The 16,745-nt window shown below is 47.6% G+C and overlaps 1 protein-coding gene across 1 annotated transcript; it reads left to right on the top strand.

Annotated features, from left to right (window-relative positions):
- Positions 1-1,682: 1,682 nt before the first annotated feature.
- On the top strand, positions 1,683-12,249 carry LOC149366959 (uncharacterized). The gene is made up of 7 exons (XM_089572386.1): positions 1,683-1,831; positions 3,113-3,377; positions 5,314-5,793; positions 6,048-6,275; positions 6,920-7,321; positions 10,216-10,505; positions 12,102-12,249. The coding sequence occupies exons 1-7, from the start codon at positions 1,683-1,685 to the stop codon at positions 12,247-12,249; spliced, it is 1,962 nt and encodes a 653-aa protein (XP_089428512.1).
- The last annotated feature ends 4,496 nt before the right edge of the window (positions 12,250-16,745 follow it).

The raw sequence follows: 16,745 nt of genomic DNA, 5'->3' as shown, positions 1-16,745 counted from the left end.
CATAGCCATATATTGCTTTCGCGTTAATAAGAAACGATTACAATAACATCGGCCCAATAAGAGTCAAAAGTGAAAGTAACAGCCAAGCAAGGCGTATCTAAAAAGTAAATGTTTTTATTCGTACGAAATGAAGACGCGGGTTACCCCTGCTGAAAAAATAAGAGTGACAAAAATTTTTATTTTGCAAACGAGGATCACGCCCGCGTCAAGGTACTCATATACAGCGTTACCGTCGAATGAGCAGATGAAAGCCCGCATTTCTTTTCAAAAGCCTTGAGCTTGAAGTCAATGCTCCTATTAATAGTTCGCGATACGTCAACATTTGGAGCCTTTATACCAGCAATCGTTATAATTTTGCGAGCAGAAAGATTCGCTCGGGTGATTGACTGCACAATGCAGGATTAAAAACGTGTCTTACCAAAGCTTATGAAAGGCAGCTTTTTAAAAAGCCTGACGACCCCAACTCTTCGTTGGAAAAAAAGGTTGGGATCACTGCGGCGTCCGCATTGGATAAATGCGTAAGCATTGACGATACCTTATCGATACCTTATCGATACCACAATTAATTTACTTACTCAATGAAGTTCCATGAATTGTCCATCTTTTCAAACTTCGCGCCACACTTCGTTTTCAAATTTCGCGCCACGCGTTGGCTCCACCCACATTTCCGGTCACGTGGCGCCACACTTCCGGCGATTTTAAATTAGGCGCCACTTTTGCTCTGGCCCCGCTGACTTTTTGGACATATTTGGCTCTAATTAACTAATCCAACTCCAGCCCCCGATTTCCCATACGAGATTTTTTTATGCTTATCCGATGGTACCATTCTTTTTCGCATAAACCCATTCGTGTCGACAAGCTCGTGATGACACGAAACCGCAAACATAGCCATACAAAGCTTACGCATTAACAAAGTGGGTTCATGCTTTGTACGCACCCCTTTTGCCAAAAGTAACCGAGAGGCAGGTTTTGCTCCTCAACCGTAGACCACAGCCTTTACGGCACCCAAAAACACAGAAAGATATCAAAACGTGAGTACAGGTGTTTACCTTGAGGGTTTCCCTTGATTTACACGGATTCAGAGTTTAAGGGATGCCATAAGTGCTTCGCAGCGTGGTTCAGAAACAAACCACTGTTGCCCGGTTACGTTTGGTAAAGACTACGTGTTTGTTTCTTTGTCCCTTCGTTTGTGTTGTTCCGTAGTAGCGCGCAGTATTCCATGATACAAATAACTAGCCGCTGTTTTAGCTTTCTTCTTTGGAAATAAGGCATTCAATTGAATGTGTGCGAATTTTCCCGCTAGGCCACCTCCTTCTGAAACTAGTTCTCTGCTTTACCGGTGCAAAAGACATCTCTGGGGCGATGGGTGAAAGCAAGAATTCGCGTGAGGCTAGTTCTGAATTTTTCGGGGTCCGTTGCAGGCAGCCACGATGAAAACCTGGCCTTCGATGTCCCCCCGAGCGAGCACCTGGCAGCCCCCGTTGGCGAAACACATTTGCTCCCGGGCGTGGACCGTTGCCGCGTGTGTCGGCGTTCTCGCAGCAACGGCCCTCCTCCTCGGATTATTCCTTCGCCGCTCTCGATCGACTGTCCGGCGGCATCTATGCGCCTCAACCACCTGCGCCGAGCTGTCGGCGGCCTTCGACGCAGCGCTCAACTACAGCGCCGACCCGTGCGTGGACATGGACAAGTTCGTGTACTCCAAGTGGCTCAATCAGGGTGTCGAGGGTGGACGCGGGCCCCTCAGTGCCTTCGACCAAAGCATCCAGGAATATCGGCTGCAGATGGTAAACCTCTTCCTCCAAGGCAAGACTACGTTTAAAGCATCCAGGTAAGCTTCGCGTACGGACACGCTTTTCGTACAATGTCACAAGTGCGGAAATCGTAAGCTGAGGACGCAAAGTCAGCGCAGATAGACACAAGAAGCAAAAAAATTCAGGGGGGCACTTTGTTGACCTTAAGTGCGGTGAGGCGAAATCCTTTAGCGCGGTGTTGCTGCTTGCGTCACTGTGTGGTTAAGATGTTAATTAAGTACACAATTGTTTGTGAACCATATCTTAAATGCTGGAGACACTGGAGGGCGTTTGGGAGGCATCCGTCTGATTCGACGCCTTTCTGCAAACATTCTCCAGCGTCCTAGACAAGGAGAACTACACATGCGTTGGCAGGAAGTAGCGTAGCCATTAGCACGCTCGGCTGCGGAACGGAAGGATCCTGGTCCGAATCCCATCGTGCACAAAGATTTTTTTCTGGTCTGACTAGAAAAAGAGTGACACCTCTGCTGACAACCTTCTGTCGACAACGATGAGGCATTAAAGGCTTGCGCCTTAAAAACGAGACGAAGAGTTCTTGCTTAGAACTTAACACAGGTGTTTAAGGGAAGGTAAAGCGGATAAAAACGATGGACCATTCACTCCGAATGCTCGAAATCGAGATAGGTTGTCTCGTGTCTCACTTTAATGACATACATTCAGGGAAGTTCTAGAGGCCCGCGTACTGTGCGATGTCAGTGCACGTTAAAGAACCCCAAGTGATCGAATTTTTCGCAGTCCTTCACTACGGGGTCCCTCATAGCCTGAGTCGCTTTGGCACATTAAACACCATGAACCATGTCTCACTCTCGCAATCTTTGCCGCCCTGTTTGAGAATATAAATCTCAAGCAACTTGTCATTCTGCTTTGTGACATATCTCGCTGTTCATTTCGCGAAGCTCATTTACAGCCAGTTAGCATTAATTAGCCCGAGAACAAATATTTGCTAGTTCATCTAAAAGCTTCAAATGTACAATCGTGAGTGGTTTGAAAGGGAACAAACTCCCTGCACAAAATTGCGAATTTTCTGTTTTTTTCTATAATAAATTGGAAAATCTGTTTTCAGTTTTATATACCAAGACGAAGATTTGTTCGAAAAGAAAAAAAAACTTTGCCTGCCGCAAATACTTATGGAATAATCAATTAATGTGTGTTCAGCCTTTGTTCCCTTTCATAATTCTCACGACTGTAAATGCTAATGAGCGCTGTCAGTTCTGTAAAGTGTTGGCTTGCACAAATTCCATGCTAGTTAAGCATACACGGGTATTCTGACAAACGGTAATCATTTCCTTTTATTCCAGCATTCTCACCGAGTTGTTCGCAGAATGCGCGGGCGTATACGAGAAGCCCCCGTCCATGGAAAGCTTCCGCCAATTCTTCAGCGCTCTGTCCGTGCCCTGGCCTTTCGACCCCACGGACAAGAAGAAGGACCTGCATCCTCTGGAGGCTGTTTTGACCCTCAGCGTGAGCGGGGGCGTCGACACATGGTTCCGCGCCTACTTGCAGAAGCCCAGGCGGCGACCATCCGCGTACAACTCAAGCGCCACGACAGCCTTGTTCATTGAGGCGAGTGGATGCATTAGATCATTCACAATCAACCTCATAAATTCAGATGCTAAAACTTGTTATCGCTGGACATGTGCGGGGCGAATCATAGGGCGGGTTTGGGGTGATTAATAAGCTTTAAATACATGTACTGTGACGAAGAAGACGAAGCTGGCAGTGAAGTGACGCGGGACAGAGCATGGAATTTTAGCAGGACTGCACTTCTTTTGCACTGACGGCTCCTTCACTTCAAACACCTATGACGTAGAGGTTCACCTTCGAATCTTTCTCTTTCGGTGAGGTGTATGAAATCACTTTACGAAATAACACCATGTACAGTGTTGAGAGATCGGTGGGCTGTGACGGAGACAGGGATGTACCCAACAGAAACAACTCTCGCGAATTTGTAATTCTGTTCATTATCACGGACTTCGAGCATTACATCTCCACTAGCCATTTTGGATGCCTTGTAGATCTGGGCCTGAGGAATCTGTTAAGCTCTATGTCACTCAAGAACGGAGGTAGCATTCCAGCTTGTTGCCCTACATTATTACGGATGACGTGAAACTTGGAGAATGTGGTCTTCTTCTTTGAAGAAAAAGTCTGCTGCTTAGTTCCAGCCACTTCTGAGAAAGAGATCATTTGTGTAAAAGGAAGGAAAGATAAAATGCGGGCAACGATGCCAGCCGTCCTCCGTAGAGGCCAACAAGGGGGCGGGACAGGATGTTGCAGACAAGTCCTGTCTAGGCCTGGTGTACACCCCAGCTATAATCTAATATGGTGTAGCACGGTAGTTAGCCACAGAAGGTTAACTCTGGCACCAGAGAAAAAAAGGAAAGATCAAGAAGGTAGTAGTATTCAGAAGAGTTGTAAGAACAAGATAGGAAAGTGAAATATAGAGGGTAGGATAGGAAAAGCCGACTGCCAGTTTCCCCCAGTCAAGTCAGGCTCTAGGTGCAGTAAATGGGTAGCTCGGGCCAATGTGGTGTGTTGCCTCCTCCGAGGTACCTGAAAGGTCCAAACGCTGGACATCGGCTCGACTACCAGGATCCCCTTTCCTCACGACACGGCTAAGCCACACACGGCTAAGCATAGGTACCCCGGTCCGTGGCGGCGCTTTTCTTTCAGCATCGCTTTACGGGGATGTCCCTCCGGATGCATGGGAAACCGTGGTGTCACAACTCCCCATCATCTGCATGTTCCAGATGCCCCTGCAGGTTGGGCCATGAACAGGTACCTTGAAACGAGTTGGGACCAGTAAACGAACCCCTTGGTAGAAAGTACGATTGCTCTACCTATAAGAAGGCATCTCGCAACCGGCGGTCCACAGATTCAAATCTGGCTCGATGGACGATGTTAGCACCTGGTCCCTGTACTGTGCTTTTCTTGCGCCACTTCCACAGTCATGTATTTGCCAGGATTGTACGTTTATTCATTTACGTCAGGCTGTTGAGCTAAGCCAGGAGAAAAGTGTCCTCATCTAATGTAACTTTCAGCTACAGATGCGACTAAGCCTAGGAAAGATTCTCACTCAGGCTTCAACGAGACAACACACAACAGCTATAAGACGAGAGCGAAAGGGGCTGCTGTGTCGTCTACTGCTGCTCTTCGCTCCGCGTGTGTGATGCTTCTTTGTCCGCTGTGTTCACTTCAAATATTTTATCGGATGGTTAACCTAGTAACATCAGTAACTAGGCCGAAGGTACGGTTTCAGATATCTTATGTTTTTTTAGCACTTCCTCTGTATAAGCCGTAATTTATTGGATAGCACTTGCTCTTTTATCGAGCTGGGATACGGTACGCGTCGTTGACGTCTCGGCAGCTGATCTCAAAATGCGTTGATACAGAAAGTACTTTCATCTATATACGTCTAATCAGCACTTCGGCATATGATACGGAAATTTGCTGCGAGCAAGCAGATAATGGTGATAAATTTTGAACTATTTTCTGTGCACAGGTCAGCGGACAAGCGTCCTTGTGGCTCGACTTAGTGGACTCGCTGAAAACGCCGACCGACATCCGAGTATTCTATTTCACGGAGTTCCACAAGATCTTCAGAGCAGCCCTGCCAGATTCGAATACTATCTCACGGCGGCTGGACACCGAAAGGGGCATCCTTTCGACTCTCGATGCCGTGCGAACTCCGAGAACGATCGCGCGACCTGCTGTCGCTGGCCTAGCCGAGATCGCCGCCAACGTTGGGAAATCCAGTCTCAATGATTGGATCAGTGCGTTGAAAGGTTCGCCTGGTGGAAGCGCCGCTGACAAGATGACGCTGGTGTCCGTGGAAGACGTGCGCATTCTGCGGGCTGTAGACAAGCTGTTCTCCAAATATAGCACGGGCGAACTAATGGAGCACTTGTCGTTGTGGGTGGTGCAAATCCTCACGGTGTTTGGTTGGCCGCAAGGTTTCCGCTTCATCGCTGGGAGTCAGGAGGTGAGTCCTTCGTTGTCTTGGTAAACCGCGCACACTGGGGTACGAGTGGCTCGGACTATCTGTGCTCAACGTTGCCAAGCTGCACAGCTAATTTGGCCAATATTGGAAACGCATTGGCCAATTCGGGTCCTACAAAGGACCAGTGTGGAACCATCCATTTCCAATATGGGGCCCATTACCTGGGCTGCCTGGGGTTCTTCGAATGTCACCTTCAATGCATTCGACATCCTCCAAGCGCTGTCACATCTCCGCAGGCCGCCATGAAGCAGGTGAAGGAGGAGTGCCACTCCCTAGTGGCCAGGAGGTTCGGCCTTCTGCTGGCCTCCGAGAGTGCCGTCACCATGTTTACGCGTGACTCGAGACGCGAGGTGGCGGCGTTCTTCGCCGATCTGCGAGGTTTCCTGACGGGCATCATCGCTAACACGTCTTTGCTCAATGACAAGGGCAAAGCCACCGCAGCTGGAAGAGTGGAAGACCTCGAGGTATGCACTGTGGGCTACGAATGTGTGGTTTCATCGCCAGAGACATGGGAGAGACCTTTGTCCTGCAGCGGGCGTAGTCAGGCTGATGATGATGATGTTTAACGGGGGTCCCACGCTTTCGCGGCCACTTACAATTTTTGACAATGTTAGTCCGATCGCTATGTTCCCCGAATTAGAACAGAAAAGAAATTTTAGGTCATTGGATAGATAAATGCATTCACATTTCATCGGTAAGCGATGTTAATAGCAATATTTGTGGGTAAGTGTGGGGTCATCACAAAATGTAATGCCTAAAACATACTTTTTCTACATTTGTTCGCTTGAGTGCATTGTTTCGGAATTCCAACTTCGCCACGAAGAGGGCTGCTTCTGCATTGTTTCAATGAAGTGTTAGTCTCGGTACATTTGTAGCGGTTTTCGACTTCTGTAGATAGTTACTTATAGCCGGTGCTTTAGAAAGCTCAAATATGGCAAAAGTGCGGAATATTTGAGGACTACGAGCTTCCAACTTAACGAGTTCCAACTTAAGTTGAACGAGAAGTTGACCCTAAATGCTTAAACACTTCTTTCTTTGAAATATCTCGAAGTCCATAAAGCTTAAACCCTTTCCAGATGGTACTAACATGTTGTTCTCTGCGCCCAAGGTTGTCGTGTGGCCACAGGACGTGGAAGCATCGAACGAGACGCTGTGGAGGTCGTACGCGAAATTCTTCTCGTCCTCCCTGTTCACCGGTGAGGCATCCACGACAGCGGAATCTCAGTCCGTGACTGTCACCGGGCAGTCTCTCCTCATGGACCACTGGATGCACGTCAGCGCCAGTTTCTGGGAGCTGACAGACGAGGAGCGCGAACGTATGCAGCTGCAGTGGCAGAATGACGAGCTCGAGCTCCTCAAATACGAGCCGTTGACCAATCGGCTTCGAGTTTCCCACGCTGCTCTGCGTAGCCCGCTCTTCTATCCCGGTAGCGCCGAGCTGCGGAAGGCAAACTTCGGAGGACTGGGAGCTGCCGTCTTCCGAAACCTGCTGCGGACGTTCGAGCCACCGGTAAGGCGAGGCATTAAACAGGCTACACAACAGACTCATATATTTTAAACAATGCTCCTGTACCACATTGATTGAGATGCGGGGACCGGCTTTGAGTTATCCATGTCTTACTAGTATGCCGGAGACTTGAACCAGAAGGGAGACATCATTTCCCTGAGTTGTACTATCGGGGACAAAAGTTATATGCTCCACGCGACCGGAGCCGGAGCAACGGAAAACTGCGGCATTTTGGCGAGTTAAAGGACGAAACATTTAAACGAGCCAAGCGATATGCCTGTTGATAATAAAGGCCACTCATTGGCTGTCTCGAACACAGATGCCGCGTGTAGATGGCGTTGCGAATCAGTTTTCCGATGCTCCGCCTCCAGCCGCGTGGAGGCGGAGGCGCGCGCTTTTGTCCCCGATATTACATAAATCAAATACCCGCACATACATCCCTCTTTCTTGGTGACAATCCGATGTTTCCTTTGAAAAAAGTACTTGAAATTTTTATCAGAAGTAGGCTTTTTACGTCAAATCTCCTATCGACGTGGGCCTCAGCCCATATCTCTCTCTTGACAGGGCGGCTGAATTTTTTTTTAGTTTTTTTGTAACACATCTGGTGCTTTCCCCAGAAAAGAATTGTTTCTGAAAGATTTTTGCCCTTTAAAGCATATACATGTCTCTCTTTAATTGATGAGCAGGTCATTATACGCCGTGAATAATTTTTTAAGCCTTATACGCGCCTTTTTTTTTACCACCTCATGAAACTTCACACCCCTCACATCTTATTAACCTGAGTTGACCGTTCACCGTGTTTAGGCGCTCTTTGGCCTGAGGTGCCCTTGCCCCATTAAAACCCACCACCATCAGGATTAGTGCGGCTCGGTCTCTTGATGAATGGGCTGCTTGATGAAACCTTTTGCCTTTCGTCCGTCACTCGCTAGAGAAATCAAGTCGAAGAGTTTTTTGTCAAAACGGGCAGTTGCTCTATGGTGGGAGTAAATGTTGAAACTGTTGAACATTTTACAGGGACACCGCCTTGAGGTTAAACGACAACCTGTTCTTTCTTCTCAGCATTAGTTACCCCGCACACATTATTTTGCCCTTTGTGGATTAAAGGCAGAACAAAACTAAATTTTTAATTTCCTCATTTCACTATTCCGCAGTAGCACCGTATAGGAGCAGAACACCCTTTTCGCGTGCAAGGGTTACGTGGTTCGAGTTAGGATGCAAGCGGAATCATCTGTAAGGAAATGGGAACTGCTACTGAGAGATTCGAGCACCTAGGTCTCGGGTGAGATACCGACTAATAGAGCGAGATACCTGTGACGTTATGCAAGTAAACGCTGACTGGGTACCAATGAAACGCTTCTCTTGCGAGAAACGCAGTCGACCACCACTGGTTTGTAAGCGGTTGCTCGCCTCCTATGTATATATGCCAATTTCTGCCGGTCCTCGGTCTCTGCAGCGGCTGCAGTGCAAATAACCACTGCGGGGATCAAGTGATTGATCCCCGCAGTGGTTATTTGCACTATAGTGGTTTAAAAATCACTATAGATCCGCATAGGCCAGCGGTACAAAATGAATTTGGAATTGATTACACAAAAAGCTGATTGAGTGTTGCTCGCATTGAAGTGGTGTTCGAGAACCTGCCGTGCTTAACGGGGACGCTATTGAGCTTACCGAGTCTGAAATAAAGAGCGAGAATGGGCAATAAAGAATGGGAAAGAGTCCCGCCATTATGATTTACTTTAGATGTGCAAACTAAGTGCACAGTTCTTTAAAGGTGTAAATTAGATGTACCGATCTTTGTAAAAAAAGATAAACCTGGCATGAAAAAGGAATAAATAACTACAAGAGATAATATTGTCGCTGCTATCGCAATTAGGCATGATAAGAGAAACAAGTTGAAGGCGGTTCAAGCTTATCGACCGACTTTACTCCCCGAGGCGGGTGCGATGTCGTTGCGTTGAATCGGCAATGAATGCAGGAAAAGCGCAATACTTCCTATTGATGGGCGACTTCGGTTATAAAGTATGCAGGGGCAGTGTGTATCCGGTTCAGGCATAACACTGCACTTTTAGCAGTATCTGAAGAAAGAGAAGAAAGCTATGATTCCTGCACATCAGTTTCCGGAGACATGCGAACAGGAGCTGGGCCAGGATGAGCACCAGTGTGGAGACGCAATAAAAAGAGTTCTTATTTTTGCCCTGTCGCAATGCTGTGCAGGATATGGAGATGAGGTTCCGTAGCGCAAAAAGCAGGGACAAGACAACACAAGTGCTTGTGCTGTCTTGTCCCTGCTCTTGGCGCTATGAAACCTCATTTGAATTACCCACTAGTGCGAACCATCAGCGGTCCAAGTTATGAAGATATTAGGCAGAGTGATGTAAAGGGACTGTAATATGGTGAGGTCCAAAATCAGCCTAGATTTTAAAATTTACCGAGAAAATGCAGCGAGTAAGAAGACCGTAAAGCTGTTGCCGGTAAGAAAATAAATAAGGGAGCTAAGGATTTTGACCGAGAAGATATGTTCCGCTTTAGCTGAGGAAGGATACCATAGCCTACACGGTTTAAATGATCACCTTGGGATTTCAATCCCGATTTGCAATATCGAAGTACGGAATTAGATACCTTTTAACACGGTACTGGCAAGCTATTCCAATGGCCAACGATGTTATTAGGAAGCGCACCTCGTAGCAGGTGTTTCCTGATGTCACATTTGTTTTCTGCTGCTCTTTCCAACCCTAACGCCACCTCACTCGAAATCCTGACCCAAGACTTGGCTGTCAAAATTTGTGATTTGAGAATGCCGTGCAGGGTTGTGTAACTTACAGTAAGAGATCTGAGATAAAGCATGGCAGATTGGCCACATTCTGGTTTCCCGTGAAATTTTCCCACCGTGATCGTAGGACGAGGGCATAAATGCTTCCCTCGGCGATGTCCCGTGGCCGGAGCTCGGCGACGTCCGGTACCGGGCGAAGAGCCTCAGGTGCGGCCCCGAGTTCCTCCCGAACCTGCTGGACATCGCCGCCCTGGGCCTCGCCTGGCGGGCGCTTAACAGGGCTGCCAAAGAAGTTCCCCCCTCCGAGAAGGCCAAGCGGACACCCGATCCCGCTCTGCTAGCCATCAGGGACGACCAGAAGGGGGAGCACCTGTACAACGAAGATCAGCTTTTCTTCCTCACCTACTGCCGCAGCAGGTGAGGAGGTTGCAGCGGCTGACAGTGGAGGCTGCTGCACATCTTATGCATGTTCGAGGTATCACCGACGGTAGAATATTTTGAACACACTTTCACTACCGCAGTCGAGCTTTATTACTTGTTTTTGAGAAGTACTCCGAGTCTTCCTGGATGCAGTTTGGTAGACGATTCCAGAAATTATCTTACTTCGTGTGCAAGGATGTTCTGAGAACGCTTATAAGGATGACTATGGAAAGGGTGCACGCTATTTGGTGATCCATGAATAAAGACATAGAGCCCAGCATAAAACATACAAGAACAAAGACGAGAGCAGACACACGAGCGCTTACTTCCAAGTGGCGTTTATTGACAGGAACAGTGACTTATGTGGTGAAACCAAAAAAAAAATGTGAGACATACGGGCCTTAACTCGTAAAAAATTGCAATTCAGCTTCTGTCAGGGCTACCGATGGCGCACTAATACAGGAATCTTGCAGCATGGCCATCTCAGCAGCCGCTACTATCTCCCGCACTATTTGGTCAGAGTGCATATACACCACAGAACAGCTGGTAAGATCTTATTCTTATAAAGATGCCCGTAAATCTAGACATTATCAATTCTTTCAGGGAAAAATGTCTATCTATTTATCGCGGCGTGTAAGATCATTATGTACACTCTAGTACTGACATAAGACAGGTAGTCGCTTTAGCATCAATTTCTGTGCAATTTTTTTTTAATACAGTATAGAGGACGTATTGTGATGTCCTTTTCGAAAAAGGGCAGTATTGTGCTTTTCAGCATTGCTGAGTATTAGCATGCTGTTTCTTGTTCTGTTTCTTGTGAAGAAAATTCTTGAGATTTGTCATCATTGTCATCAGCCTGACTACGTCCATTGCAAGGCAAAAGCCTATCCCACATCTCTCCATTAGCCCTGTCCTTTGTCAGCTGCGGCCACCGCATCCCCGCTAAGTTCTTAATCTTATCCGCCAACCTAACATTCTGCCGCCCCCGGCTACGCATTCTATGCATTGAATTAATTAAACTAATTCTTTATAGGTAATTAACATCTTCCGGCTGACGCTGTACACTCCAAACAGAAGGGAATAAAAAGGGAGTAAACAACATCCTAGTACACACCCTTTTATGACAGGGAGTGCGCTAGAGGACAGCTTACTTGCTTTTTACCTCCATATAGGCGTATCATGTGTTTAAAGTCCACGGTAGAATACAAGGCTGCATGGCTAAATTAAAGCTTTAACACCTTTGGCTGCAAAAACCTCTCATAGAAGCCCCTGTATCATGAAGCGGTTATTTCCAAGGAAGAAAATAGAATTAGGTTGGTTTATTGGGGTTTAACGTCCCAAAGCGACTCAGGCTATGAGGGACGCCGTAGTGAAGGGCTCCGGTTGTCGAAGTCTCCGGATCCCTTCACTACGGCGTCCCTCATAGCCCGAGTCGCTTTGCGACGTTAAACCCCAATCAACCAACCTAATTTCATTTTCTTCCTTCCATACTTCTTCCTCTTCTGCCCGTCCTCCTGACTAACAACTTCCCCTGTGCTTAACTTGCCACGCTTGCTCAGCACACTTTCCTCCTCGCCTATCTTGTTCGAGCAGGTGCAGGAAGGAAACCGGCGGCAATCGACGGGACGCAGGCTGCAACGCAGCGGTTCGCAGCATGCGACGATTCGGACGCGCGTTCAACTGCCAAACCGGATCACCGATGTTTCCCCGGGACACGTGCGAAATAACGGACTTCTTTTGAGCTACTCCAAACCAAGCGACATTTCGGACTTCTTTCGAGCTGCTCCATGCCAAGAGAAGCCGTCGTGTCATGACCCGAACTATTCGTGAACACTTGGCCAATGCGGTTTTTTTATGGTCTTTGTTTTGTACGTTGTGTCCAGCTACCCTTTAGAACTGTCAGTTCGAAGATGTTTTTCTATGTTTGTATCTGGTTCGTTTCATTTTGCCGCTTTGTGTTCTTGATTATCCTCTTACCAATAACGTTTAAAGCTGTGTATATGTGCTGTGCATATCGCGGAGCCGGCGGATCTGAAGCGTTTTATCTGTGTCCGCATCACAGGGATGAATTTTTAGGAGTGTGCTCTTCATATGTGATAGAAAAGACAAAGTCGGACGAGCTGAGAGCGCAGTACTTTTCTCATTGAATGATACGCGAACTTCAACTTGTAGCCTCTGTGACGCCGCTGGAGCCAACCGGCATACATTTTGTACAGCGTGGTTAAGATGGATAGTTCGCAGGACTGCTATATATATCCACGCTTATTCCGTTCTACAGCTGAATAGCTGAGTTTTGTAACGGCGTAGTAAGATTGCTTTTATCATGGGTATGAGCACCATAGCACCGATTCCATTATTTCGGGAGTGCTTATTTAGCACACCATTAAAACAGAGATAATAGTTATTCCATAGCTAATAACCAACTATGATGACTGATCGAAGAACTTCTAAAAGTCCACAGAGTTGCCAAAGGCTGTACGGTCATAAGCGATGCAAATAGAGTTCTCAAATTTTGATTAGTCCCTTTTAGTGCATTGTGTTCTAGGAAAATACACCGAAAGTTTTTGACGTGATGACCGTTAATGATGCGCCAGCATTCGCTGTGACGTTTGTTATCGTTTGCTATTCGCCACTGGTTTTCCTGGCTATGATGGTAGAGTTCTGTAAAATTAGCCTTTTGATACCTTTGAGCTACATTTTGTGTACTTGCTAATACTATGCCTTTGGTGCAGAGCGGGCTCGAAAATTTTTCGATCATCGGTTGATGATATGCCGTCCATTTCGAAGCCTCAAATGTGGCGATCTCATTGGCGGAAAAAATAAAGGCTCCCTGCCACTACAGCCTTTAAAGTTTTCTTCTGAAAGACTGATAGACGACCGAATTTATGATATGGCCGGTCCCGGTGAATAACAGTCATTCGTTTAGAGTGAAGACTGCAGTTGGTGGTTTATAGAGTATAAGCTCTCTGTTTTTTCTTTCTTTTGTTATTTTTACTTTTCATTTTCTCTCGTTCATTCTTTTTATAAACTCGCCTTGGCACGACGGCCTATGTTTTCTTATCCATATCGTTGATGAACGCAAAAATCAACGCTAGTCAGGTCTCGTAAAGCCCATGCCAAAAATTTCCTATGAAGGCTGAAAGGAGCATAACTCAAGGCAAGGTAGCAAGGAAGCTTAGGGTGCACCTTAAGAGTAGAACAGGGAGGTACACTACAACAGCACCGTCAGAACTTTGTGCACGGACGTCAACTGCGACCTGTGTGCTATAGTTCTTTGGTGCACCCGCTGAACCAGCTATGCTTGGTCCTCCGGGCTTGGGCTGAACATCGCGGCCTTCCACTGCTTCGTTTGTGAGTTTTCGATTTTTAGGTCAACCTGCATGCTTGCGAAACCGATCAAATGTGATACAGTGTGAAGTGTTCGCCGCACAGCGCGCTTGTGTTTGGGCAAATGTGAGGTGTACGCGGGGTAAGAGCCTGAAGAGTGGGTACGTATTCGTATGTAGCTGCCTGAATCCACGGCTTCTTCCCACGTCAGCTTGCTGTGCGGTGGGGGTAGATTCGCCGCTTTAGCTTGTGGTGGGAAAAGATCTCATTGCACTGTTGTAGAGCTGGCTCCGGAGCAGCTGAGTCTTCTGTCGGGGCCCGGTTATAAATACTTCGGGCGGTAACGTGCACGCGCTGATTAACGCTTACAGACTCATGGCTCGTTGTCCAGATGGGTACAGTTTCACGAACTTTGCATTTACGAGTTGTTGAAATAAGGTGTGCGTTTCCTAATATGCGGCCGATGGAGTCTGCGATCACGTCGATTTGGCCTTCCAATTTGTCGATAGCGATGACCGTCTCGTCTGCTGCTACAGTTTTGGAGATTCGCATGGCGATGGCTTAGACCATATGCACTGCGTGGTCGATCACACAGGTATCCCGTGAGGGTCGGGAGGCATACTACGCCGCGTCTGTGTATTCGGCGTCTGTGAGATTTCCGCATTTTTGGTGAGTGAGTGAGTAGAAACTTTATTGATTTATAAGATTTAGCCTGCGGTGGAGGTCTTCTTCAAGTCTTCTCTTCAAGTCTTGAGGTTGCCTCCTAGCCTTGGGTGGTCCCCTAGTCCAGGGCTCCACTGAGTCTGGCCACCTCGCTTGCGTGTGCTATGAGTGCCCTTTGGGCCTCTAGCTCGCAGCTGGTGAGCCGGCTCTCCCATTGCTCCGCACTTGGTGTGTCGTGTTTGTGGAACGATATGTTTCTGTCGCATTCCCATGTTATGTGGTATAGTGTTGGCCTCGCTTCGCACCAAGGGCATGTGGCGCGGTATTGTGTCGGGAACATCTTGCTTAGTATATATAAGTTGGGGAAGGAGCCTGTCTGTAGCTTCCGCCATTTTGCGGCTTCTTCCTTGCTTAGCTCTTTGTGTGGTGGGGGGTATTTGTATCTTAGCCCCCTGTATAAACTTAGTGTTTCAGAGTACCCAGCCCCTAGGCTAGTCCAGAGCTCCTCCGGGGCTTGTGACCCCCTAGCTCGGATAGTAAGCCCTCGAGCTAGTTCGTCCGCCCTTTCGTTGCCCCAGACCCCCGCGTGGCCTGGTATCCAAATTATGTTATGTTTCTCTCTCCTCCCCGAGGGTGTCCCCTCGCTGAGGATCCTGAGTGCCGTTTTGCCTACCCTTCCTTTTGTGTAGTTTCGACACGCTTCTTGTGAGTCTGTTAAAATATTCAAGGGTCTCCCCTTTCTATCCCCCTCCCTCATTGCTAGGGCTATCGCTATCTCCTCCGCCTCTGCTACATTTCATGCCCTGGCCGTGAGGCTCGTTATGTGTTCTCCCTGGTGGTTGACGACTACCGCCACCATTTTATTTCCTCGTTCACCATAGTACGGGGAAGCGTCGGTGTATACCGTGCTGTCCCTGTGCCCTATTGTTTTTTCATAGTATTCTGCTCTGGCTCTCCTCCTGCTGGCATGGAGGTTTGGGTCCATGTTGCGGGGGATGGGTTGTACGCTTATGTTTCTTCTTAGTGCGTCTGGTATGAAGAAATTTTGCTCTTGCGAGCCTTCTCTATGCGTGGGACTAGGCGAGTAGGTTTCATGAAATCGGGCTGACATTGATTCGCTTCCTTAGGTAAAACTAGATTGTGACTATTTGACATTGTTCCGCCGTTGTGTCATGGATAGCCTAGTAAACGGAGAGCATGCATTTCTGTGGTGCTTTGGGTTAGCCAGTTCAGCTGGCTGGTGAGGTCGGCTTCACTGTGCTCTTGGGTCGCGTTGTGCATTCCGGAGTGGAACGGAGTGGATTCCAAGAGAAGGCAAGCGAACCAAGGGGCGGCAGAAAGTTAGGTGGGCGGATGAGATTAAGAAGTTTGCGGGGATAGGGTGGCCGCAACTGGCGAAGGACAGGGTTAATTGGAGAGATGGGAGAGGCCTTTTTCCTACAGTGGGCCTAGTCAGGCTGATGATGGTGATGATAACCTCGACTTGATATATGTATGCGTCTGGGTTTCAGCGCGACATATAGTGCAGAGTAGATAATCCGGCTGATCACCGGGGCTTGAACTATGTGGATCGTATCCTCCTCCTTCATGCCATGGTGCCGTGTCGTGAGGTGAATGACCATATGAATAATTTGCGCGACTGCATCAATGAGCCTTTGTACGGCCCCTGCAAAGCATCCGTAACTTAACGGTAACTTCTATAGTTTTGAAAGCTACAGACTGCCTCTATACTTTCGCTTATAAGCTGCTACACACACAGGTAGAACTTCTCGCGCTATGCATTTCTCCTACGTCCCCAGTTTTTTCAGGCTAGGTCAAAATGCATGTCTCGTCTCTTCAGTGAACGCAACGCTGCTCCGATTCAGTACACTGCAATTGTTTCGAGCGTGCTTGCGTGTGCAATATTTCTATTTACTACGCGCCCAGTTTCAATGTTAAAGCTCCGCCCTAGCATTTATCCTTCCTTTTCTTGATATGACTGAAGCTAGAGGTCATCGTATACAGGTCTAGAACACTAAGATATCGTGGCTGGATGCTTTAAAAGCCACCGCTTTATCTCCGGGGGATTATAGGGCAGGTATTTATTGCCACTGAAGAGGCTAGATCAGCATATTGCAAATGCTCGTTTTAAAAAACGCATTTTCAGCATGCGAAGTGCATGAAGCATAACCCGCTGAGGCGTCTTTATGTAGGCGAGTTAGTAAGACTCGGTGTCTTACGTCTTCCGTAATAGACTACAATTGTTGA

Source organism: Amblyomma mixtum, chromosome 1, assembly GCF_055824585.1.
Source record: "Amblyomma mixtum isolate Tamu chromosome 1, ASM5582458v1, whole genome shotgun sequence".
In the NCBI taxonomy this organism is placed as follows: Eukaryota; Metazoa; Arthropoda; class Arachnida; order Ixodida; family Ixodidae; genus Amblyomma; species Amblyomma mixtum.
The sequence above is the reverse complement of the archived record's forward strand: the minus strand, read 5'-3'. Positions and strand labels throughout refer to the sequence as shown.